The 23,973-nt window shown below is 50.8% G+C and overlaps 8 protein-coding genes across 8 annotated transcripts; 3 read left to right on the forward strand and 5 right to left on the reverse strand.

The window, feature by feature from the left end:
• Positions 1-243: 243 nt before the first annotated feature.
• On the reverse strand, positions 244-1,641 carry L3040_003194 (uncharacterized protein; the record flags this gene model as incomplete). Its single annotated transcript, XM_007293786.1, has 1 exon — positions 244-1,641. The coding sequence occupies one exon, from the start codon at positions 1,639-1,641 to the stop codon at positions 244-246; it is 1,398 nt and encodes a 465-aa protein (XP_007293848.1).
• A 1,275-nt stretch (positions 1,642-2,916) lies between these two features.
• L3040_003195 (uncharacterized protein) lies at positions 2,917-4,157 on the forward strand (the record flags this gene model as incomplete). Its single annotated transcript, XM_066154374.1, has 2 exons — positions 2,917-4,003; positions 4,078-4,157. The coding sequence occupies 2 exons, from the start codon at positions 2,917-2,919 to the stop codon at positions 4,155-4,157; spliced, it is 1,167 nt and encodes a 388-aa protein (XP_066012344.1).
• Positions 4,158-5,989: 1,832 nt separating this feature from the next.
• Positions 5,990-7,044, reverse strand: L3040_003196 (60S ribosomal protein uL6; the record flags this gene model as incomplete). Its single annotated transcript, XM_007293784.1, has 5 exons — positions 5,990-6,043; positions 6,178-6,355; positions 6,476-6,731; positions 6,821-6,868; positions 6,999-7,044. The coding sequence occupies 5 exons, from the start codon at positions 7,042-7,044 to the stop codon at positions 5,990-5,992; spliced, it is 582 nt and encodes a 193-aa protein (XP_007293846.1).
• Positions 7,045-7,537: 493 nt separating this feature from the next.
• On the reverse strand, positions 7,538-10,131 carry L3040_003197 (uncharacterized protein; the record flags this gene model as incomplete). Its single annotated transcript, XM_007293783.2, has 8 exons — positions 7,538-7,950; positions 8,001-8,538; positions 8,622-8,809; positions 8,860-9,096; positions 9,180-9,345; positions 9,404-9,512; positions 9,558-9,905; positions 10,007-10,131. 8 exons carry the CDS (start codon positions 10,129-10,131, stop codon positions 7,538-7,540), a joined length of 2,124 nt encoding a protein of 707 aa, XP_007293845.2.
• Positions 10,132-10,819: 688 nt separating this feature from the next.
• Positions 10,820-11,898, forward strand: L3040_003198 (uncharacterized protein; the record flags this gene model as incomplete). The annotated part of the gene is made up of 5 exons (XM_007293782.2): positions 10,820-10,997; positions 11,057-11,309; positions 11,364-11,377; positions 11,425-11,578; positions 11,628-11,898. 5 exons carry the CDS (start codon positions 10,820-10,822, stop codon positions 11,896-11,898), a joined length of 870 nt encoding a protein of 289 aa, XP_007293844.2.
• Positions 11,899-13,093: 1,195 nt separating this feature from the next.
• L3040_003199 (uncharacterized protein) lies at positions 13,094-15,249 on the forward strand (the record flags this gene model as incomplete). The annotated part of the gene is made up of 4 exons (XM_007293781.2): positions 13,094-13,708; positions 13,767-14,092; positions 14,160-15,072; positions 15,166-15,249. The coding sequence occupies 4 exons, from the start codon at positions 13,094-13,096 to the stop codon at positions 15,247-15,249; spliced, it is 1,938 nt and encodes a 645-aa protein (XP_007293843.1).
• A 1,450-nt stretch (positions 15,250-16,699) lies between these two features.
• L3040_003200 (uncharacterized protein) lies at positions 16,700-18,717 on the reverse strand (the record flags this gene model as incomplete). The annotated part of the gene is made up of 5 exons (XM_066154375.1): positions 16,700-17,176; positions 17,236-17,810; positions 17,871-18,271; positions 18,401-18,453; positions 18,517-18,717. 5 exons carry the CDS (start codon positions 18,715-18,717, stop codon positions 16,700-16,702), a joined length of 1,707 nt encoding a protein of 568 aa, XP_066012345.1.
• An 874-nt stretch (positions 18,718-19,591) lies between these two features.
• L3040_003201 (uncharacterized protein) lies at positions 19,592-19,882 on the reverse strand (the record flags this gene model as incomplete). Its single annotated transcript, XM_066154376.1, has 1 exon — positions 19,592-19,882. One exon carries the CDS (start codon positions 19,880-19,882, stop codon positions 19,592-19,594), a length of 291 nt encoding a protein of 96 aa, XP_066012346.1.
• Positions 19,883-23,973: the final 4,091 nt, after the last annotated feature.

A 23,973-nucleotide genomic window follows, 5' to 3' on the forward strand; every position in this document is an offset into this window, starting at 1 on the left:
TGCAAGCGACATCGGTATGGGGTAAATTATTGAACTTCTGATGCACGACATGAGTAAGCCCCATGTGATGAATATAGTCGGATGACAAGTTGTGTCGTTACTTGAGAGAGCCGGCCAAGGTAGAATTCAACATATCATAATGCTGTATATCCTGAACGCAGCCGGTGACTTATCAAATAGTCGGCTGAAGTTGAGTTCAATCCGTCCCAATTTGGTGCCCAAATTCCAAGTCACTGCTCCTATTTAAGCAGGCGCCATGCCCTTCCAGTACTTGCTCGGCACAAAGGGCATCTTCGTGACCTTCGCTTTGCGATTCTTGCCTCGGACGACAACTCCCACATCGGTGCCAGACTTGTGGAAGCCATCCTTGATATAACCCATCGCCACATTCTTTCCCAGAGTCGGACTGGGGCATCCACTAGTGATATTGCCGATTTTCTCCCCCTTGTCATTGACAATATCAGCACCTTCTCTTGCCGGGGCTCCTTCGACGATCAAGCCGATTCTCCTTCTCTCAACACCACTCCCGCCTTTGCTCTTTGGTGTCAATTGCTTCAGAATGACATCTGACCCGTGGAACCCACCGCTGGTCTTTCGGTCCTTGCCAATGATCCAGCCAAGAGCGCCTTCGACTGGCGTGGTTGAATCATCCAGATCATGGCCGTAGAGACACATGCCAGCCTCTAACCTCAGACTGTCTCTCGCTCCCAAGCCAGCAAGCTGGAGTTGTTCTGGACCAGCACTCTGCAGCAGGGTCTCGGTAACAACTACGGCCTCAGACTCCGGAATAGAAATTTCAAATCCATCTTCTCCGGTATATCCAGCTCGGCTAACCAATAGCGGGCTCGATGTCTCTCCGTTGTGCAGCTTAATCTTAATGAACTTGCTGGATCCAAAGTACATCCCCTTCAACTCACTCTCCGCAGGCTCGACCATCACACGGCCCAGGATATCCGCGCTTAAGGGTCCTTGCAAAGCAACCAATCCCCATTTCTCCAGTACCTCCCATTCGACACTCGCGCCTCCCTCCTTGATGAAAGCGTCTAATTGCTCTTGGAGATACTTCAGGTCCTTTTCTCTACACCCAGCGTTTGTTACGACGTAGAAGAGTTCCGGACCCAGCCTGGTCAAGATCGTGTCGTCTACGATTCCTCCCGTTACAGGCCAAAGCAATGTGCTTAATGTGCTCTGATGTATCTCCAGCCCAGCAATCCCCGCAGGGGTGATGCGCTCGAGGAAAGCATTCACGCCAGGTCCTGTGAATCGGTGTTGCACCATGTGACTAACATCGAAGAGGGAAGCGTGCGAGCGTGTGAAGTGGTGGGAGGCGCTGACGCTGAGCGATGCATATTGTACGGGCATGTGGAAACCGCCGAAGCCAACCATATTTCCACCATGTGCGAGGTGCAGGTCATAGAGGGGAGTCTTTTGAAGAACCTCATTGCTGGGAGCGGAGGCATAGTGACGTTTGCTTTGGATGGGAGGAGAGAGGGCGGAGGTTCGTAGAGATGGGACGACGGTGTGAGATCTGGATGGAGGGGTTATGTGGTGTAGTGTCGAGAGAGCGCGCGAGCTTCGATATGCGGTGCGCTGGACGAATACCGCGTCGCTGATACTTGGTATAGCCTTAAGACGCTTCATAGTGGGTCAATTGAGGGTTGTTTAGTGTTGTATGGTGTTGTTATGGTGGTGTTGTGGTGGTTTGGTGAGATAGGTTTGATGTAGTGATCCTTCAAATGGAAAAATTAACTGACATGCGCGCCCTCTCGGCTACGATAAGCTACGATAGCCACATGGATAAGAAGGGGATTTTCCGCACGACTGACTTGTCTTGAGCATTGCGGAAAGGTTGCGACCATTCGTTCAACTGATGATCGATAGCAGTGACGGCCTTTGCCTTTAGATGTGTCTGTATCTTTTCAGGCTATACAATAGACGATTGGTGATACAGGAACGATTGGCCTTGCTGGCCCATATCCACATCCATCCTCGTCAAAGCAGACCACGACCACGGCCACGACTTTCCTGCCGAGCCCACACCGACATACTGGCAGAGCATTCGGATACAACACGTATAAAACGAAGAAGAGAAGTCGGGAATATCAAAGTTATCTCATGTCATATGATACTTATGTCATATGATACTTATATCATATTATTCTCATATATTATACTCACATATTATATGATATCATATCATATAATAGTCAGCGCACTGACTATTAGTTACCATAAAATCATATAGTACTTGCGCACGGACACGAAGCAAATCGCCTCGGCTCGACACCAGGTTGCCCCGTCCACTATCGCGCGATTGGCGATGGGCAAAGTCAACACAGCAAAGGCACCAACCACATCACCACCGCAAAACTTACCTGCATCTATCTGCATGAGACCTGCCTGCATACCTCATTCCCCCATTGACTGATGACACGCCGACATCAAAAGCACACTACCAAAATTTGATCATTCATCCAGGTCGGTTGTATTCCAGAAAAGCTGACTAACCACTGGCACTGCTGAGTGAGTGGTTGGGCGTTGCGCAAGAGCTTTTTTTTTTTTAATAGGAGGCTGGCCGGCCACGGCCATTTCATCAACCATCCTCTTTTAAGTCTCCCACCCAAAGTTCCCTCAGCTTCTCTTCATCCATTCCACACACACAAACACAAATTCCAAAACATCTCTAACGCGGGCCATCGTGCGCCATCGCTCGTTCGAGCCTCGATTGGCAAATAGGTTGGAGATACACACACACACCGAGATAAACAGACACGCTCGCTTGTTGCGTCAGAGACAGACGCCCTTTCACCACCACCCCGCCAGACATCGAGCGCTGCGAGTCTCGGTCACTGATTTTGGCTCCGAGTCTGCAGAAACTCATTCCACAGCACGCATCCGACAACTCCAACCGAAACAATGCGACTCTCACAGACTCCCCCGAGTCTTCTCTCGCTTCTCTTCTTGGCCCTTGCGCAAACCGACACGGCCGACGCAGGACCCTTTGCCAGAGACTTCCTCCATGATCTCGGCTTTGGATTCTTGCAGCCGAGGGAATGCGTCGCCTACTGCGGGACTGACAATCAGTACTGCTGTACAGCGGGTCAGGCCTGCTATACAAATGCCGGCATAGCGGGCTGCACAGCGACACCTCATGCTCCCGTGCAAGGAGCTGGAGGATTCGTAGTCTACACTACAACCTGGACCGAGACGGATCTGGTCACCAAGACATCAACAATCAGCTACGGATGGGCAGACCCTACGCCCCCAGCTTGGGTGCCGCCAGCCGTCATAACCCCGGCTATCTGCACCCCCAGCCTCGGCCAATCCTCCTGCGGAGCCATCTGCTGCGCTTCCGATCAAAGATGTGCACCCCAAGGAAACACATGCACACCGTACTCCTCGACTTACACGGGAACACCGACCCTCTACTCGGCCCCTACTCGCCCCACCAGCGGCGACTTAACTGCAATATTGACCGCCTCGGTGACAGCAACCGTACCATTCATCCCCGCGGCCACCGCCAGCGGCAGCGCGTTCCCAATAGCATCTAATAGCGACGATGGCTTGAGCGCCGGCGCAATCGTAGGAATCGTCATTGGAGTCATAGCAGGCATCATCCTGCTTCTGCTCCTCTGCTTCTGCTGTTGCGTGAAGGCCGGACTTGACGGCGTCCTCGCCATCTTCGGACTTGGCGGCAAGAGGAAGCGCAGATCCACCGACCGCATAACGGTCGAAGAGTACGGCCGCCGCCACTCCAGCGGCACCGCGGCTCGTCGAGACACGCACTCGAGCTGGTTCGGTGCCGGCCGCAGACCCGCGAAGGTCACGGAGAAGAGGAAGAAGGACAGCGGGCTCGGCGGCATGGGAATGGTCGGCGCCGGACTCCTGGGCCTGGCGGCCGTTCTCGGGCTGAAACGCAAGAACGACAGAAGGGAGAGTCGGAGTTCGAGGACGGACTACAGTAGTACCTACTACACCGATTCCTACACGGGAACTAGCGCGAGTAGGTCACCCTCCTCCTCCTCCCCCCGCTGATTTGACAAATCAAATGTCAAAAATACTAACGAATATCCACAGGCAGTGCAAGTTCAGACCGGAGAACGCGCGAGTCTCGGGGGACGAGAGGCACGAGAGGCACGAGAGGAACTCGCCGCTAATCCCAGACGCAGCGAGCTAAATGAAAGGGTGAAACATAGATGAGGACTTTTGACATGCATTTGCTCTGTAATTTTTTGAAGCGAAGCGAGGGCGTTTTTTACATTTACCGACCGGTCGGAACGGACGGGAAGGAGGCCTCTTTTTGCATCTGCAAATTTTGTGTGAAGAAAAATACTAGGGACCGGCAAGACTGTGAATATTTCGGATTCGGACGATGGACGATGGACGATGGACGATGGAACGACGGACTGGGAATGGGTATAGACGGCGGCTTTTGGGGCAGCAGAAGATGAAGATATGAACATACGGGACGAGATGCGTGGCCCGACTTTTCGATGCTGTAAATGTAGCCAGCTAGCTAGCATACGGGCGGGTTACGTATGTGTGTGTAATTGGAGAATCGAAATACGAAGTATACGGAGTACATATGTGTGTGTGTCTATACGCAGAGTAGGATTCGAAATGGAACTGGATTTAATACCTCCATCTCTCTCTCGCACGCCACCTTAAACAGGGAGCGAAATTCCCTCAGAATTGAGGTGAGGGTAGATAGGTACTTATTCGAAAGTCCTCCTCCCCGAATCCTACCTTAGCTAGCCGGCCCCCTGCCTGCCTTAGGAGGAGGATATTCTCACCGCCGTTGCACATGCGTGGAAGTCGAGATGATTGTTATCTGATTTCTGGTCTGGTCTGATCTAGCCTGGCCTGGTCTGATTTGGTTTGACATCTGGTTTAAGTATCACAACATCGTGGTGTCGTGTTGTGTTGCGTTGCGTTGCGTTCTGATCTCCAGTATTGCGACTGGGGGGTATCAACCTCAACTCCAAGCTCAACCTCACTTTCAAAATCAATCGAAATCGAAATCAAATCCAGCCAATTTACATTTTCAATTTTTTTCCTTCCCGGGCTGGGTGGGTTGAGGAGCCTGGAAAGGGAAAAGGAGAGCGATGATGCCAAAAACAGAAAGCAGAAAACGATATTGAACAGCAGGCAGGCAAGCAGGCCTAGTTTTACTTGTACCTACGTACCTACGTACCGCGATAGCGAGTGCAGGTAAGTGAGTAGAAAGTGAGTGCATAAGTAATAAGTGAACAAGTGAGGAACTCCTAGATTAAACCCTCTATTTCTCTGGCCCGAACCAAAAAAAAAAAGAGAAAAAAAAAGGCAAGTTAACAAGATGACAAGACAAGACGAGATAAAACTTTTCAAGAGGATCGAGAATTGGGGCGGAAGGTGCTGAAAAGCAGGTAAGTAAGTGAGTAAGCAAGAAAGCGATCGCCGGCGTTGGGTGTGGTATATGGGTATGGATGGATATATGACTTGCGCTTGCAAAACCAGATATATGATACATATAGATGTTCAACTGATGAGGCCATGTACCTATCGGATAGGCCGCGCTAGCGAGTCGGTTTTGTTTATTCTGCATAAGAACGAAACTCTACCTCTAAATAGATACACAGACGGGCGTCACCGAAAAACTTGAGATGTTTGGCGCTCTGCAGAGGGAGTGAAGGGATAGGTTCGGAGACTGCGTCGCTTCAAGCCTACCTACCTAGGTACCACATATTTGGTATTCGGGACGAACCTCTTAAGTATTGTTTGGCTGGCGGAAATATGGGCACATGGTGACCGCCGAGGTTTCTCGTTTGGTTTTCGATTTTCGCAAGATTTTTGTTCTCATTGCCCCGAGGCACCTTGCTACTTACTTACTAACAAGCAAAGTAGCGAAAAAATCCCTATGCACTCCCCCCAAACAAATTCGTCAGGTACATAGAGAATGTTGCCCCCGTGCCGTGCCGGCCCCCAATTCGGGTTCGTTCGTTCGGTTCGTTCATGCTTCTTCCTCGATATTGCCCTTCTCCGAAACGTACAGACCGTCCAGGAACTATTCATAAAATGTCAGTCAAAGCTCGCTCGTAATATCCACCCCGCTCTTTGAATCCGACAGGAGTTCGTATGCGGTATTTTATAGTATGAAAAGGGAGCAGGTGGTTCTGTGAGGGAAACCGCTGTCCTCACCTTCCGGATATCCTTATTGCGCACTCTGCAGATTTGTTGGATATCGGCTGCGCTTTGGGAAACACCCTCCAGAGAATTGCCATACAGCTCCAGTTGGTCCTTTTGGTTGCTTGATGTCTCGACCTTGACACCGGGTTGCATGACGATTCTGCGCACAATCTTCTCACCGATGAAGTTTCTGTGTGTATTCCGTCAGCACCTCATTCTCTCTCTCTTTTTCCACCTCCCATTCCACAGAATTGATGTTTTGCATCCAAGCCCCGTCGTCCTCTGCATCCACGACAAATATTCCACATACCGGATCTCGACCTCGTACAGGTCAGTCTCTTTGTTCTGGGATACGTTGACGTTGATCGGGAAATGCGCGTAGACGTATCTCATCTTGTACTTGAAGCCCTTGGTGACACCGATGATCAGGTTGTTGATGAGCGTGCGGACTGTGCGGAGGGTGGCGACGTTTTTACGGGCACCGTGGTGCAGCTCAATGTTGATGACATCCTTCTTTGGGTGAGAGAAGTTGACGGCCAGGTGGTTCAGATTCTTGGTGAGCTTTCCTGCAATATCCACATTTTTCCAATTAGCTCTTCTGCTCATCTCTCTTTACACCATATCCCATTGATCCTCCTAGGGTGTGCCTTCGTACCTCGTGGTCCTTCAACGGTGACAAGGCGAGACTTGATGGTGACCTTGACTATTCACGCAGGCTCGTCAGCAAATTGCTCTCCTCCCCTATGCGCCGGCTCGACTTGAATGCCCTCCTCAAAGTTCGTGCAGCGCTGCCGAGAGGCGTTCCACCAGGGATCGGAGGAGAATATACTCACCACCCTCGGGGACGGTCAAGGTCTCTTCGGAATGAATGTATCTCATTTTGGACCCGTGTTGTCGTGTTGGCGGGGGAAGAGGAAATGGATGGTCGTCGCTGATCAACTTTCTTGCAGCAGAAATTGGCGATTGCCTGGATTGTGGGCAGCTAGTCAGTCACGTGTTGTTTTTAGCGAGCCCCACCTTACCGTCACCCGTCCTTGTGCTGCGGTCTCATTCTTCCAGAGGTCAACAGTATTGTATCATTTTTTCATTCTTCGATGCCGAGGATTTCTTTGTGAAGAGTTACGGTACATTCTTTCCAAAAGATGGAGCTTGTTTTGAAGCAAATTCTATCAATGGGGAGCTTCGAACTTCGATTGGCATGGAAGGTTGATCGAAGTCATCGCAATATCGAGAATCTGAATTTGCTTCAAGTGGTCTTTTTTTCTTCTTCTTTCTATAAAAGAACCTCATCAATTGAGCTCGACCATGATTAACTGGCGATCATCCAAGCGAAGCCTTCTTTTTTTTTTTTCATGGCCTAGTTCGTAGCTTTTCAAACCTCTCTATCGGCGTAGCTCTTCACCATACCCTCGAGACTAGGCTCATATTCCACCAACGAAACCTTTCCCGTCGCCTCATCTAAAACCGTGTTGGCTTGAACGAACACCTTTCTTGGCTGCTTGTTTCTCAGAACTTCATTTCTGATAGTCTTGCCCCAGAACTCAGGCTCCACCTCGGTCATCTCAGCATAGAGGTTGGTACCAGCCTCTTTATCAGCAACCGACTTGTAGATGTGGAGCTTTTGGAGGTACGACTCGACAGCCTTCCGTCCAACAGTTGTTATCTTACTTCGGTCAATCTTGATTGTAAGATCAGAGAGGTCCTCATTCTTGTAGTCCAGCTTGCAGAAGTTATCTGGAGCAGCAAGGAAACACTTCAGAATGCTGTAGCGGGCTTGAGAATGGGCTGTCGTGGTGTTAGCATATTTCATGCACAGAACGTGCGAGAACGCATACCTTGTCCCCATTTTCTAGAGGCAGGGTCCCACATCTCAAGGGAGGCAACTCCGGCGCGTGCCATAGACAGGTAGGATGCATAAAGCACATCTCCAGCGTCGCCGTCCATATTAGGCGTTCCATCTCCGAAGCCAAAGATTTTCAGAATCTCAAAGTCACAGCTCAACGCCATGGCAACACACTCGGCTCTGCACTCTTCGTAACTTGAAGCAACACTACCGAATACTGAGCCCCAGGTCTGGCCAGGCTTGTAATAAGTGGTGACGGGCCTGTTCGTTATAGGGCTGATAGGAGGGTTTTTTGGATCAAAGTTGAACTTTCCTGGTTCGGTCTCTTGCAGAAGCTTACCGGTGCCGTGGCCAAGAAGTTCATGGATGCCAACCTGCACCTCGAAAGCTGCATCACTGTACTTTTGATAGATTGGGAGATCGGCCTCAGAGATGAATGGAATCTTCTCATTTGGGGCCTTGGCGCTGAGAACATTACCCAAGCTGACGTTTTTGAATCCCTCTGATTGTCTGATATCGTCATAGTTTGGCTGTCCCGTGAATCAGCAGGGCTCAACTGGAACCTGGAAAATGAAACAGTGGCGAAGATGGAGCGGAAGGAAGGAAATCTTACAATATTGATGCCCGCAGGGATGCCTGAGCCAGCAAATGACAATACTTCCAAACTAGTGAAATCGGGGCTCAGGAACTTGTCCTTTTCGAATTCCGCCGACCATGGAAGCTTGGGGATCATTGCTTCAGCGGCATCGACTAGGGAGCCGAATGCTCTTGTACGCTCCAAGTTGACGGTAGCGGCAAAACCTACAGGTCGATTAGCGAACTGACCATCAACAAAGAAATTCAGCTCCTACCTTCCCACTCTCCACGTACACCATGAGGATCTCGATAGGTCTCAACGAAGCCGATGTTAGATTCGACCATCGGGCCCTTGTCTCTGATCCAGTATCTTTGGGAGTCCTTATAAGCTTCAAGCGATCCTTCCTCGAACGACTTGGCATAAGCGAGTTGCATCTTTTTCTGATTATCGTTGGCAGAATTCTCCGCCGCCTTCTTGTGAAGTGCGGCAATTAGCCCCATCTCCTTTGAGTCTGTCACATGAGGGTCAGCATTTGAATGGAAAAATCATTTCCCGTAGAAGTGACTAGTGTAAGGGAAAATCGCCGGAACCTACGGTCACCATATACCAGCGTCAACTTCTTGCCCTTCAGAGATCCGCTGTCGATCTCAAACTCTGTGGTCTTGCCGACATCTCCACCTGCTTCAGGAACTTGGGTTACTGCTGATGCTATCAACAAGTCAAAGTTTCCGTCTGTCTTCTTTCTGAGGCGAGTGTTTTCCTAAGTAGTGGTCAGTACCAGATCATGTCTAGGCGTGTTATGGGACGTTCAAACCCACCACCAGAAGTCCTATCTTCTCCATGTAGTCCGAAACCGCACCAATGTCCGCTTTTGTGATTCCTTTCGAGTCTGGATAATACGTAGTCATGTGGCCTTCATCAAGGTATCTAAAGACTGTCAGTAAGCCCCTACTACATCGAGCTGCAACTCACCCTAGATGCATAATCCCCTCCTTATTGCTAGAGAATATAGCACCCTTTGTCGCCTTGTAGTGCACCCCAGCTTTGGGTGCCGCAGCAGCTAAGTTATCGAATGCCTTCTCACTACATCTTGGTACAAATTTGACGTCTCCGAACCCCTTGTAGTTACCGCAGTTGCCTAGGAATTGAGCAGCGTACTCGAGGAATTGCTGAAGCTCTTCAGCAGAGATTCCAGCCTTCTCTTGAAGGGCTTTCCAGTCACCATTCGAGGCCTTGTATAGCTCGACAATGAAGTCAAAGATGCTCTCAGATTCCGGGGAGACCTGGCGGAGGGTGATACGAGTCCCGGTGAAGGCAGCCCTATGATGAGATGAATTCAGCTTTTGGTCTACAGTCATAAGGTACATGTTTTTAGGGGTTTTGGTACGAGAGAAGCTCTAAGCTAGAGTGGTCTGCCATACCTGCTGATAAAGTGCGCATAGCGAGCCTGTTGGTCAGTCAGAGCATCGAAATGCTTTTTAATCTCGAGCTTGACAGTGCTCGGGGGCGAGTCTGCCAGGAAGTTCTTAATTTCAGTCGCGTCCATGGTGATGTGCCTTTGGGTGCTTGAGAGTCTATTGAAAGGAGAGGAAGATGGGAGCACTGCACGCTTGACGATACTCATGGAATGCTTATTATGATTATATGCACGAGAAGCAATCGCGGGGTTCCCCCGCCCCGCTAAGGCAAGGCTGAGAATCGAAACACGGGGAGGGTGCCGTGGGAAAGACAAGGCCTTCTTGTTGGCTACTGCTGCCCATTTTGACATGCTCGGATGGGATGTAGTATAGAAGGAGGTGTTCCATTATAAGAGAGAGATATGGAGATATCGCTAGGTAGACGTCTTTTCTTTCTGGAAGCGTTGCCCGGCTCGGAACAACACTCGGGCCAAGGAGGAGCCTGAGCTGGCTAGTGAGCGTCTCTTCGCCCTTCTCTGCAACAGTACGGTGCTCTAGAAACCTGCTCCAATTTACATATGTATATATTTGCCATTGTATTTGATCTGCTGCCCAGAGCTTGGTCTTTCAAATCATTGGCACCTTGTGATTGTCCCTTCGTTTCTGACGAATTCGTCAAATCGTTCGTTATCGGACGACCCCACTTTCATCGCCGGCTTTTACTTTGATTCTATCCTCTCTGTTCTCCTGATCCGTCTTACAAGTTCTCATATCTGCAATTAAAAAACCCCAGTCGTTCATATCCTGTTGGTACGCTCCTCTCTCAATTTTCTTGCAATGGCAAGCCGTCAGCCAAATCCTCCTGCCTACCCCGCTACAGACAGCGCTGTTTTGTATGGCAACAAAGAGCTCTATGCACGTATTGGCAAAATTGCCGAGCAAGAGGGAGGAAAGAGGCTAGTTGAGAAGTTCGATATTCCTATTCGAAGTGGGAAAGCCTGGGTTGTGAAGAAAGGTGTGAATCTCGCTTCCGCTTTTCTTCAACCTACCAGTTTCTTCACCTGACGAGTCCAGGCCAACTCTGTGTTCTTTCCACCCCTCAAGGACCCCAAGTAGGAGACTTGAACATCTTCTCTCTGCACAATCCCCGAGAACATTTCTGGGCCTCTCGGACCCGACAGTTACACGCCTCGCACGTTTCGGTGGGTGATAGGCTGTGGTCGAATCTACCATACCTTAGACCACTAGTCACCATCGTAGCGGACAGTTTGAAAGACTATGGTGTGGATGAAGTGGGTGGCCGGTGTCATGACTTGCTTGGGACAAGGTCAGAGAAGCATTTTGTTATTGTGTAAGATTATTTCTGCTAATGCTGAGATAGGTGTGATCCTTATGGTTGGTCCTAGATATCTGCGCTGAAACATATGAGCTAAAAGAAACAGTGGACTACCTCTTGAGTGGAGACGACTTCGACTACCACTGCCACTCCAACCTCGTTCGCGCTGTGCTGCCCTATGGGCTCACTGAAGCAGACGTCCATGATGTCCTCAACGTGTTTCAAGTCACTAGACTAAATGAAGACGGAAAATACTGCATGTACGTTTTCTACCCGCTTCCGTATTTATATTGAGCTTACTTCAAATAGGGAGACTTGCCCAGCAAAGCCTGGAGAGTATTTTACGTTCTTTGCTGAGACTGATGTGTTATGTGCTTTGTCTACCTGCCCTGGTGGTGATCTTTCTGTCTACGGGTGGGGCGGAGATTCAGCTCAGAGGATGCTGGAGACCTGCCGACCGCTTGGGGTTGCTGTCTATGATATTGAGAACAAGGTTGATGTGTTGGAAGGCTGGAGGGAGAGTGAGCCTGCGAAGTATAAGGGTTTGCACGGCCTAAAGATCCCAGTATGGGGACAGTAACTCGGCAAGCGAGTAGAGTAAAACAGTATTTGCCAACAGTCTGGCTCTGCTGGGAGATCAAGTGCGAGAAACATGGGCTGGACAATTTTCTCGAAAGTGCCACTACCAGCCAGCAACTTACTCTGATGAGCATGTCCTACACCACCACCATAGAGTAACGGTATGGAAAACCGGAGAATCATGCGTCTTCTCTCAATATTCCACCATCATTGCCGCAATAAGATTCGTTCAGAAAAAAGAAAATTGACACAGCATCCACCTACCTTCCCCCTAATTGCGTGATCCACCAACCAATCATGCTCTTTTGTTCTCTCACTTATATTGGCGACATCACAATCCCTTTCCTCTTTCAAGTTCTCTGTCATCTCCAACCATGATTTCAGTCCTCTTGTAAGTTCCTCAAAATCGCTGGCTCCAAATCGTCCCTGATCTCTCGCACTCGCAGATCTTCAAGGCCTATTTCAATGCCAGAAAGCTAGGTGTAGCTTTGATGCCCGTCTTCTTCTCAGATTCCGTACACAACCCGTCGTCAGTTCCGAAGCCTGGTCAGCCTGCTGTCGTCCCGCTCCACCCTATACAGTCTATTCTAGCGTAAGCGAGCAGATTACGGCGGCGAGGATAGGCTCAAGTTCGAATTGTGGAAGGCCTGAGGACGAAAATGATAGGGTTGCAACGGGGAATCGAGAGGAGCGGACGGTAATTTGATGTTTTGCGAGATTTGCGGATTGACACTGCTAATGATTATTTGAGTGAGTGACTCAAGAGCGGTATTTCGAGGAGAGGATGAGGACGCTGAGACGGATGTATTTGGGCATCTTGGGCCTTTCACAGATGATGATATACTGAGGTGATATTGAGGAGCTGAGCAGGCGTTCTGATTGTCGACAAGATACTTATCTTCCGTTATTGCCGTCCAGAATCGGGCTGCCGATGCAGACCCCACGGCTGTCGAGTGTTGGGTAAGCTTCCATCGAGATATCATGACGCTTGATAGCGGGTTGTGCATTGATCACTAAGACGAAGTGCTGTATGAGTGTACAACATGTAACACGGTGCATCTAAGGTTTCGCTCGTCCCAAGTCCAAGACACAACTCTAAGGCGCCAAGGCGGTTATGCCTTAGGAATAAACCACATCTCCTTTTATGGTGTCTTTGGCCCTGATCTGAGATCTCAGCGCGACATACAGACGGCAGAATGGGGCGAATGCAACAAAGGCGTTCGAGGGTAGCAATCGCCACGGTGGTGCTCACCTTCTTCTTGTACGGATACTGGACGCAGTCGAGTGTCCCTGGTGCTCCTGGCTCGGTCACGTGGCAATCGTACCAACCCAGCGAAGCGCAAGCAACTTTAGAAAGTCCTGCTATTAGCTCTCCAGCAACGGCATCTGATATACCACCGGCTGCGACTCCTCAAACTTCCACTCCGAGTGATGAAGCGATTACGACGCCGGTGAAGCAAGAGCCAATACCCGCGGCCTCTCCACCACGACCAGGAAAAAAACCAAAGAAAGATTGCATCGGCTACGAAGCTTTACAGCGATCGAAACCCGAACCATTATCTGAAGGATCACGCAAGTTCCCAAATTCTCGACCTGAGCCAGAATGTCGTACTTTCAATTTGCCCGAAATGGAGAGGCTCATCGAGAAGATGAAAGGACTTATCAAGGATCCCGACTTATTCAGACTATTCGAGAACACCTATCCGAACACGCTTGACACAATGATCAAGTGGCGAGGTTTCGCGAATGCTATTGAAGGCGTAGAAGACGTAATAACAGACGAGGAGCTGACCTATGTTATCACGGGTGATGTAGAGCCCCCTATCCAAGAGCACCTTTTTTTTTCGCACCTGCACTAATAGCTCCAAGATCGATGCTATGTGGTTACGGGATTCCGCATCACAGATACTGGTCTACCTACCAATCCTCGAAGCCAACTCAGACCCTAACTCGCTGGCAAGTATATGGCGAGGTCTGATCAACATACACGCTCGATATATCCAAATATCGCCTTATTGTCACAGTTTCCAGCCGCCACCAGAATCCGGTATCAGTCCTACGAAAAACGGGGCATACGCGCAAAACCATCCGAAGCCTGGTTATGATCCGAGCCTTGTCTTTGATTGTAAATGGGAGCTTGATTCGTTGGCGTCTTTTCTGCAGATATCGACTGCTTACTACGAACGTACAAAAGAGTGAGTCTTGGCTGCTGCTAGCACTCAGCCACAGGTGGTAAAATCTAGTTAACTAACATCTTCCCAGCCTGGAATTCTTCAAGAAGTACAGTTGGTTGCCCGCAGTCAAAGCTGCAGTAAATGCTGCTGGTGCGATGAGGTTAGGAACCTACTCAAAAGAGGGGAAAGTCGAGGCTTCCGCCTGGACTTTCACCGGATGGACCAATCGTGGCACCGAAACACTCAGCAATGACGGGCTTGGTAATCCCACCAAGGAGAATGGAATGGTCCGCACTGCTTTCCGACCTTCAGACGACGCCTGTATCTACCAACTTCTCGTGCCTGCCAACATGATGTGGGCTAAATATCTCGAGGAAGCCTCCCTGATCATGGAGAAGCTGGACGGTGACGAGGCGAAGAATATTACAGCGGATATGCGAGACCAGGCTTTCGGTATCCGGGAAGGGATCGATAAGGACGCGATCGTCCACCACCGCGATTTTGGCGATATCTTCGCCTATGAGATTGACGGCTATGGAGGAACAAATCTCATGGATGACGCCAATGTGCCTTCATTACTGGCAATGCCATTGTGGAACTACTCGCAGTCGGCTTTCAAGCTGCCACAGCCAGCCCCAGGAGAGAAGGCGAAGAACTACGATGAGATCTACGCCAATACCAGACGATTCGTGTTGAGTGATAGCAATCCCTACTTTATGAAAGGTCCCGTCATCTCGGCGATTGGTGGCCCTCATATTGGGCCTGGCAAAGCATGGCCTATGGCTGCAATCATTCGGGCGATGACCGCGTTCTCAACCTTGGATTCACCGGCAGCAGGCAGTCTCGACAAGATAACAATGAAAGACATCGAGGAAGAGGTGAAACAGCAGATACGCATGGTCTTAGACTCCACGGCCGGTACTGGGGTTATGCATGAGAGTGTTGATTCGTTCAACGAAAACAGTTGGACGAGAGCGTGGTTTGGATGGGCAAATGGACTGGTATGTACTGGGGGAGAATGTCTTGTCCTTCTCATATCCTCCTCCCGAGCCCTTCCTTAAGAGCCGAATGCTGACTCTCCTGTGTCCTTGTAGTTGGGTGAGCTGCTGGTCAAGGTCGCCGAGGAAGACGAGAAGGCAGGAAGGAATCCGGGCTGGCTAGCGGAAAGCTTTCAATGACCTTCCCATCGCGCTCTGTATTGAATTTTTGTACTCTAGGCGAATCTTGGCATGGGTCAGGGAGGTGGGATCCGAGACTTTTTGAGATCAACTATATATATATACACACATGTGCCAGCCAGCCAGGCCGACATCCCAACCCACCCCCGAGCCCCGTCTGCTCTCCTCCTCCAAACCGTAACCGTAATCACCCCAGCACGCTTCCACCCCGCGCGGCGGCTCCTCCATCCCAAGCGCAATTTCCCCATCTGCCTCGACTCCTCGACTCCTCGACCTACCACCGGTACGTCTTGCTCGCTCGCTCGCTCGCTCCCTGCCCTCAGACTCAGCTTCAGATGCGAGCATCGCCATCGCCTCGCGGCCCCCCCCAGCTTCGGTGAGCGGTCAACAGCCGAGGACCGGTACCGGTACTGCCAGCCCGCGAGTGCCTTTTGAGTTTTGACGCTCTAGCCTCTCACTGCCGAGCACAGGATTTTGATGATTTCTCTCTTCTCTTTCCTCTTTTCTCTCTTCTCTTTCCCTTTCCCTTTCCCTTTCTCTTCCTCTCTTTTGTCCTTTCCCTCTCCCTTTCCCTTTCCCTTTCCTCTCTCTTTTGTCCTTTCCCTCCCTTTTTTCCCTTTTTTTTTTTTTTTTTTTTTTCTTTTCTGCCCGCCTCCTCCGACACTCGCGCCGCGTGTCTGTCCTATTTCTATTTCTATTTCTATTTCTATTTCTATTTCTATTTCCGTTTCTATTTCTATTTCTGTCTCTGTTTCTGTTTCTGTCGTAGGCGTAGGCGTGAGTGCCCTGGATATATCTCTCTCTCTGAAGTGGTTTTGCTGGGATGGTGGGATCTGAACGATGTGTTGCGCTGCGATGCGAAGCGATGCGATCGACGGAGACGGAGACGGAGAGAGACGGAGAGAAGAAGGAGAAGAAGGAAAATACAGCACCGTGATCCCACGGCACGAAACGGGTGGGCTGGAGGTAAACTTGTCTTGATGCCGCTGGACGGGACGGGACGGGACGGGACGGGATGGTATGGTATAGTACGGTATAGTATGCGGGAGAAAGAACTCGAGGTGGGGGGGGGATCCTCCGTTTATAAACAAGGTGTCTCTCGCTTGTGCTTGCTGGCTTGGTCGATGCCAGGCCTGTCGATGTGGTCGAGGAAGATCGGTGGCATACATACCTACCTTAGGTATCAGTAGCTCGGCGGGTGCCATGCCGTTGGAAGTGCAGACGCATCCCGAGAGCTTTGCGCCGTGCAATTACCATTTCGAGGATCTGAACTCGTTCAAGGGCGATTTGATAGCTGTGGGTTTTACTAAAGTTTATATATATATATATATATTTTTCATGATTCGTACGTATGTATACATTACATACTATGAATCCAGGGCCTGAAATTACGAGTCCTGTGCTTATGCTAGCTGATATCTCTACACACAACCATCCGTCAAAGCAGGTATCACCTCCTCGTCCACCTCCGCCACCGCCCTTCCCCCCTCGTAACCACGCAGTCGAAGGTCCGACCGAGCTTTTCCCAATGCACGAGGTGACCTCGCATCCTCCACACCCACGCGGCGTACATCACCGCACTCACCACCGTCGCCCCGAAGCTCATCATGGCGATCCACCTAAAGTCCTCCGGTCGGCTCAAGAAGATCGCGACGACGTGCTGCAGTAGCTGGAACAGGGACACAAAGGAGTACTCGACCCCCGTGAAGGACGAGCGTTGGGACGGCAGCGTGAGGGTCTGTGTCAGCTGCTGCGTGGTGAGATCGTAGACCCAGAGACCGAGACGGGACAGCGAGAGGAAGGAGAAGAGGATGATGGCCAGTGTGGTTTGCGAGGGGTTGGGCAGGAAGTGTAGGATGAGGTGTGGGAGGTCCGAGACGGGTGGCGAACCGGGTGATAGGGACCAGAGTGCGAACATGACTGGGACCTAGACATTTGGGTCAATACCTCCTACGCACGGCGGCATCAGAAACAAATGAGACCTACCAGGTTCGAAAGCTGCCACGAGATACCCCACAGCCCCAGCCTCTCCAGACCCGTCTCGGTATTTCCTTGCCCCGAGTCACTCCCAAGCAGTGTCGTGACATCCCTATCATCTATGATCTCCTCGCCTCTAAATCTTCCATGGGTGCTAGCAGCTTTTCCCAGATACTGGACACCGACAGGTGTGACCACCGTGCTGCAAATTTCAACAATACTGCCTGCCGCCCTCGCCACGGTGATCAACTCCAGGGAGAACCCAACGTTGAGCAGAAACGTGATGAACGTGGCACCGTACGACAACGCCGAGAGATGGAGGAGGGCGAGTGCAAGCGAAGGCACCCAAGCAGTGCAAGCGAAGTAGTTCTTGAAATCTTGAACATAGCGTCTCGCTCCCTGTAAGACTCGGCGGAAGAAGCCCGGACGAGGCGTAGATTGAGTACCGGCCACCGCGCTGGAGACATGTCCGATCGCGACGGCCTTTGGAGCCTGAAGACGAGGATTCCGTTTCCAGACGATCTTTGCGCAGAATATCTCGACCGCCCAGCTGGTGGCACTCATAACCCCAACCACGAGGGCACCTACCCGATTGTTGGTAGCCGACATGATAACCGAGATCAAGAGCGGTGCCACAAGCTTACAAACAAGATCGATTCTCCGCATCACCGAATTGAGATGCGTAAGATCGTAGGGTTGACCATCAGGAGCAGCAGCTGTCACGACCCAGTCCCGTTCCATGGACAACATATTTCCGGACGCACTCAGAGCTTCGAAGATGCCGAGGAGTAAGATAGAAGAAAAGATGCCGGCCTTAAGGAGCAAGGAAGTGGGGAAGCCGATGATGCTGGAGTCAAGTGCGGTGATCACTTGTGGGCCGGAAACTGGGTCGACGATGAAGTACCAGAGCATCGAAGCACCGATTACCGTGAGCCTGTTGACAGAGATGGTACTCAGGAGGGCCTGGAGCCGGTTGGGGCTTTGGTCTACCCATCTCCCGACCACGGAGGAGAAGCATATCGATGCGAGCGTACTTACGATGCCGCTGAGGACGTGTGAGAACTTGGCACGTGATCAAGATCCTGAGATGTGTAGGTACGGTCGAGATGGAGCATGGAACATGCGAGACGAGGAGAGAGAGCGAGAGAGAGAAAGAAAACACAGAAAGCGTTACCGAATCGCAGCAGCAAGAAGTGTATCCGGATACGCAGCAGCAGTGAAGATGACCTAGATAACCCACAACGACAGTTGTTCAGCAGACTTCGCTCGCTACTCAGACCAAGGACTTACCGCTGCGAACTCATACGTCCTCACGTTCCACGTTGATAGAAGGTGAGAGGTGTACAAGTTGTATGCTTGTGACCTGCTCATGCCACTATCCAACTCTCCGTCTGGAGTTCTCACAAGCGACGGCGATGTCCATGTGGTCGGGGACGGGGCGTCTTCGATGTTCTCAGATGTGGAGGCCCCCCGCTCGGCATTGTCGTCCATGTGGATGGAAGGTTGTAACACGACGTGAGGCGAGGGAGTTTGATTTGTTTGAAGAGCTGGAAGGGACGGGGTCTCCGAATTGCGTGCGGTTGAATTCGAGTTCAGGCCTGACTTGGCTGAATTGTCAGGGCCATGTGTAGTGTGAATGTTGAGACGATATGAGACCGGGTCGTCGGCGTCAGTGTGTCGGTGTGGATGCCGAGTCGAAGTATAACGTCTGCCGAGAACCTGGATGCCGGCCGGGATGGGAGTCGGGACTCGGGACTCGGGACTCGGGACATCCATCAATCCATCCACACCGCATACCCCTCCTCGCCCTATCACGCATATCAATCACCATGTGGCGCAAAAACTTTTTCTTCATACTAAAAAGTGCTTGGTATTTGAAGAAGAAAGGAAAGAAGAAGTATAGGGTAAAGGATCACTGCTGCTTTTCGAAGCCACTGGTGATACAAATGTGCTCAACCAGGTCGTGTCGCATCATCCGTCTCATCTACCATGGATATCCATCCAACTGTCCCAACCACCAACCCGCCATCCAAGAACCAAACGCAAGCCACACGCGCCGTCGACATGATCCCAACCCGAAAACCCTAGTGTGTATATACCCATGCCGTGAAGAACAAACACAAACGCCATGCCATGATCTATGACATCGTCCTAGCAACAAATCCCATCTCTATCCATCAACCATCACCCATTATCGCCCCCCCCTCCCCCCAAAAATTCCTCCCAAAACTTCAGTGATTGAGACCAGGCCCCAACCGACCAAGATCGCCTCTCGAAGTCAGCGAAGAAGAAGAGAAAGATTGAACTCGTCATGGAGCTCGTGGGTCCGCATCAAAGGGGGAAAGAGGCCATGCGACGACGGGCTCTACAGAGAGCCCATCCTCTCCTCCAACCCATCCCAGTAGACCAGCGGCCTCGGCTCCAGGATCTCCAGCCCCGTCCCAAAAATCTTCCGCTCCTCCTCCATGTGCAGCATGGACGGCTGGCGGTGGATGATGGCGTTGATGGTATGGACCGGCGTCGACGACGAGTGCGACGTGTACGAGTTTCGGTTGCTGCTCGACATGATGGAGCCGTTCGACGACGACGGCGCGCGACGGAGCGAGGAGCGGACGCTCGAGAAGGAGAAGGAGGGGAAGCGTGTAGTGGAGCGCATTTTTCTTGGGTTGGCTGGAGAGTTGACTTGTGAAAGGTCCGGGCGAGACTCGATGTAGATACCCAATTGACTACTTCGTTGTTCAAGGACTTGGGACTTGCTGATTGCGAAAGGGCTTGCTTCGTCGATGCGATCGATGGGAGTTGGTCGAGAGGTCTCCGGGAGGAACAGATGTATGTGTATTATAAGTGCAAGTTCTGCTGGTGCGTCGCCGGCTCAGGGACTGACTGGGAGGTGTCGAGTGAGTCTGGGTAGGGGATGCCGGGTATGGAGATGCAGTTTGCGCGAATGAGTGACGAAGCTCTATGCCGAAGATACGGAGATACGAGACTCGTGAATGGGAAGTCGGCGGTAGTTGACGTCTTTATGGAGCAGAAAGCAATATATAGATAATCTGAAATGACGATCGGGAAGGCTTGGGTACTTAAGTGGTACCGTGGTCCGTAGATAGAACACGTAGAGAGTCTCTGGGATGAAGGGAGCTATGACGAACGCCGCGGCCGCAAATAGAAAGGGAGCCAGGGGATGATAAGTATGATTGATATGTAGGTACCGGTAAGGTAGGGAGAAGAGGAGCAATGGCCCGGGAGAGAATGCAATATAATAATAGTAATCCGTAATACTTAGCAACAATCGAGCAGTAAAGGATGATCATGTAGAGTATGTTTAGGAAATGCAGCCCGGACTTTTCTTCATGCCTTCGTGCTTGGAATTTCCTTGTCCGAGAGTTATCCGGTCCAACCTGGTTGGCCTTCTGGGCTTTTATGCTTTCTGGTTGTTGTTTTTTTTTTTTTGCCTCGATGCTTCAATGCTTCAATGCTTCTATGCTTCTGACATTTAGACTTTTCTCTCTGCATGTTCCATCCCTCCATCGTGTGTGAGAGTTACAGAAACGACGGAAACAAGCGACGCGGGCGATCAGGGTCTTATCCTCACCTCACCCCTTCATCCTGACCAAAGAGGCCGATCAAGGGAAGGGGAAGGGGAAGGGGAAGGGGAAGGGGAAGGGGAAGGGGGAGAAGGAAACGCATGAAATGCCTCAAGTCAAGTCAAGTCAGGTCAAGTCAAGTAAGTCAGGTCAGGTCAGGTCAGGTCAGGTCAGGTCAGGTCAGATCAATTGCAAGTCGCAACCGCAAACGCCAACGCAAACGCAAAGGCAAACGCAAGGATGGACTTGAAATGAATAGACGCGACGAGTGACGTGACATGACTGATGTCAAGAAGGGACTAATGAATTCTGATTCATTGAACGGCTGACTGACTGCATTCCTCCTGGTCCTCTGCGCCCTCTGGGTTCCCTTCGCCCGTCTCAACTCCAAACTCATCCATTGACTGACTAATCAATCCATCCATGCCAAACAGAAACCCAACTCGGCTCATTGCAGTGCAGAGTACAGACAGAGGATGCATGCGTGCATCCTGTTCCTGCAGACCGTTGCAAAAACGAAAATACCACAGTTGCTCGAGGGTTCCAATCTCCACTCTAAACACCCCAATCTCCCGTCTAGGTAACCCTCAGACGGTAATTGTTACGCTGGGGCGGTAGTAATAATAAAAAAAACCAAAAAAAACCCCAGTAAAAAAACCAAAAAAAAACTTCGTAATTAACCAAACCCCCCCCCCCGTTCCCCCAAGAAAACTTCGTAATTAATCAAACAAGAAACCCGACAAACCCTGCGTAATTAACCAAATCAGAAACCCGAAAAAACCCTTCGTAATTAATCAAATCAAAAACCCGAAAAACCCTTCGTAATTAATCCAAAAACAAAAAATGCCCCCATCCCCAAAAAGAAAAAAATCGGAATCCGTCCAATAATTCCGAAACCCCCTCCCACTCTCCGATCACACTGCAGGAAGGCAAAAAGCTCACTCCCCCCTCCTCGCCCCTCCTCGCCCCTCCTCGCCCCTCACCCCCCTCCTCCCCCTCCGCGTGGTGAATCCACACGAGTTTTTTTTTTTTATAAACCAAAGCAAAAATAGACCAAATGAACAATACTTGCGAATCCACCCATCCACCCATCCACCCATCCACCCATCCACCCATCCACCCATCCACCCATCCACAAGTCCATCAACTCCGTATATCCACAAGTAATCGAGCAGGTACCGGGTGGCACCTCTCCACCACCCCTCTCTCCTCTCAAACCCCTCCGTCCCCCTCCCCCTCCCCCTCCCCCTCCCCCTCCCCCCCCCCTCCTCCTCCCCCTCCCCCAGAACGCCAGAACCGCAAAAGCCCGAAACCCAAACCACAGACCCTCGGCACTCTATATTAAGTATTCGACGCTGAATGTTTCACGCTAAACCAACGAACGACTCTACAGTCCGGACCGGACGGAAGGGCCGGGTATTTCCCATGCCTCGAAGCACAGAGCGGAATGGATTGGATTGGATCGGATCGGATCGGTTTGGTTTGGTTTGGTTTGGTTTTTGTTTTTGGGATGCCTCAACCCTACCTACCTACGGAAACCCCCTCTCAAACCTACTCGCCACTATACGGGAATGCCGGCCGCGTGATTACGTACGTCGACGGAGACACAATCACGACTCCATGCTTTTCTTACCCGATCTTGTTGACGTGTAAAGTCGATGCGGAGGAGATGTACGGGATCTCTGAGAGCCTCTTGATTTTCATCTATGTATTTGTTGTGGGGGGAGAAAAAAAGGAATAAAAATAAATGAAAAATAACCCCCACCACAGATAAGAGAGAGCCCAGGTGTGCTTTCCAACAGCGAAAGCATAAGACGTAGGTCTAGGTCGTCGTGTCTAAGATACTACGTCGCAGGCGTAAGTATTACCCCTCGAGGGTACGGAAAACAGGGTTTTAAAGTCGAAACTAGACTTTTGAGGCACCCTCGAGGGGTAATACTTAGGCCTGTACCGTGGTACGTAGTACCTAGTACCGGTAGTATGTATGCTTTTTGCACGACACGTGCAGGCAGGCAGGCAGGCGGCGCCCTCGTCGCAGCTATACTACTAACTTCGGAGCCCGAAAAGACTATACCGTAGTGTCGAACCACCGCGTCCGAGGCAGAGAGAAGCAAGCAAGCACACACACGTGCTTCCATCGTATCGTATCGTATCCGCGATGAGAGACGAGTGCGTCCCGTTCGAAGACGTCTCTCCCACCTCCCTCCCAAACTCCAATCAGTGGTGCATATTCGTTGCAGAACTTCCAAAAAAAAAAAAAAAAAGGATCTTCGAGAAAGCTGGACGTTCTGCTTCTCTCATGTGAGCGGCATCATCATCATCATCATCATCATGATATCCCCTCCACCCACCCTCCCCTCCCCCCCAAAAGAAACCCTCACGTATGCCGCTCCGGACAGCAAGCAGCGCGTAGGTTTGGTAAGGGTTTCACTCAGTACGTAGGGCGACTCGCGAGGCATGCCGGGGAAGGAAAAACCCCCCCAAATGCATTCATTCGATTCCACGCTGTGGTGCCAGCCCGCCTCCAGACATGGGAAAGAAATCGGGCCCTTCCTTACCCTTTCCGTACCGGTTCTGTTCTGCCCTCTCTCCCTTACGGAACTCCTCGTTTCTCTCCGCCAAACCAGACCAAACCAAACTAACTAACCAAACCAGTCTTCCTCCCCCCACACCTCCCGCTCCAAAAAAGAAGAAGAGAATGAAATAAAGGAAAAGGGTCCGGGAGGAATAGATACTTACTTAGGTCCTCCGTAGAATCTTCGTCCTAAAAATAAAAATAATAATAATAAGAATAAAAATTGTCAAAAAAAGAGAGCTGCTCTGCTCTGCTATGCCTTGCCTTGCCTTGCTTTGCTTTGCTTTGCTTTACCTTGCTTTGCTTTGCCTTCCTTTGCTAAGTAGGGCGAGGAAGCCAAGGAATGAAAATGAATGAATGAATGAATGAATGAATGAATGAATGAATGAATGCCTGAGGAATACTCACTGTATGCGAAAGGTGCACAGTCCGTACGTCAAGGGCAAGGCAAGGTAAGGCAAGGTAAGGTAAGGCAAGGTAAGGTAAGGCAAGGCAAGGTAGGTAGGTGCCTAAGGCCTCTTCCCCCCCTAGCGAACCAGCGCCCATTATTCTCCCTACGGAAATGGATGGATGGATGGATGGGTTGGT

Source organism: Drepanopeziza brunnea, assembly GCF_022702325.1.
Source record: "Drepanopeziza brunnea f. sp. 'multigermtubi' strain 214-2 chromosome Unknown ctg4, whole genome shotgun sequence".
NCBI classification, from domain to species: Eukaryota; Fungi; Ascomycota; class Leotiomycetes; order Helotiales; family Drepanopezizaceae; genus Drepanopeziza; species Drepanopeziza brunnea.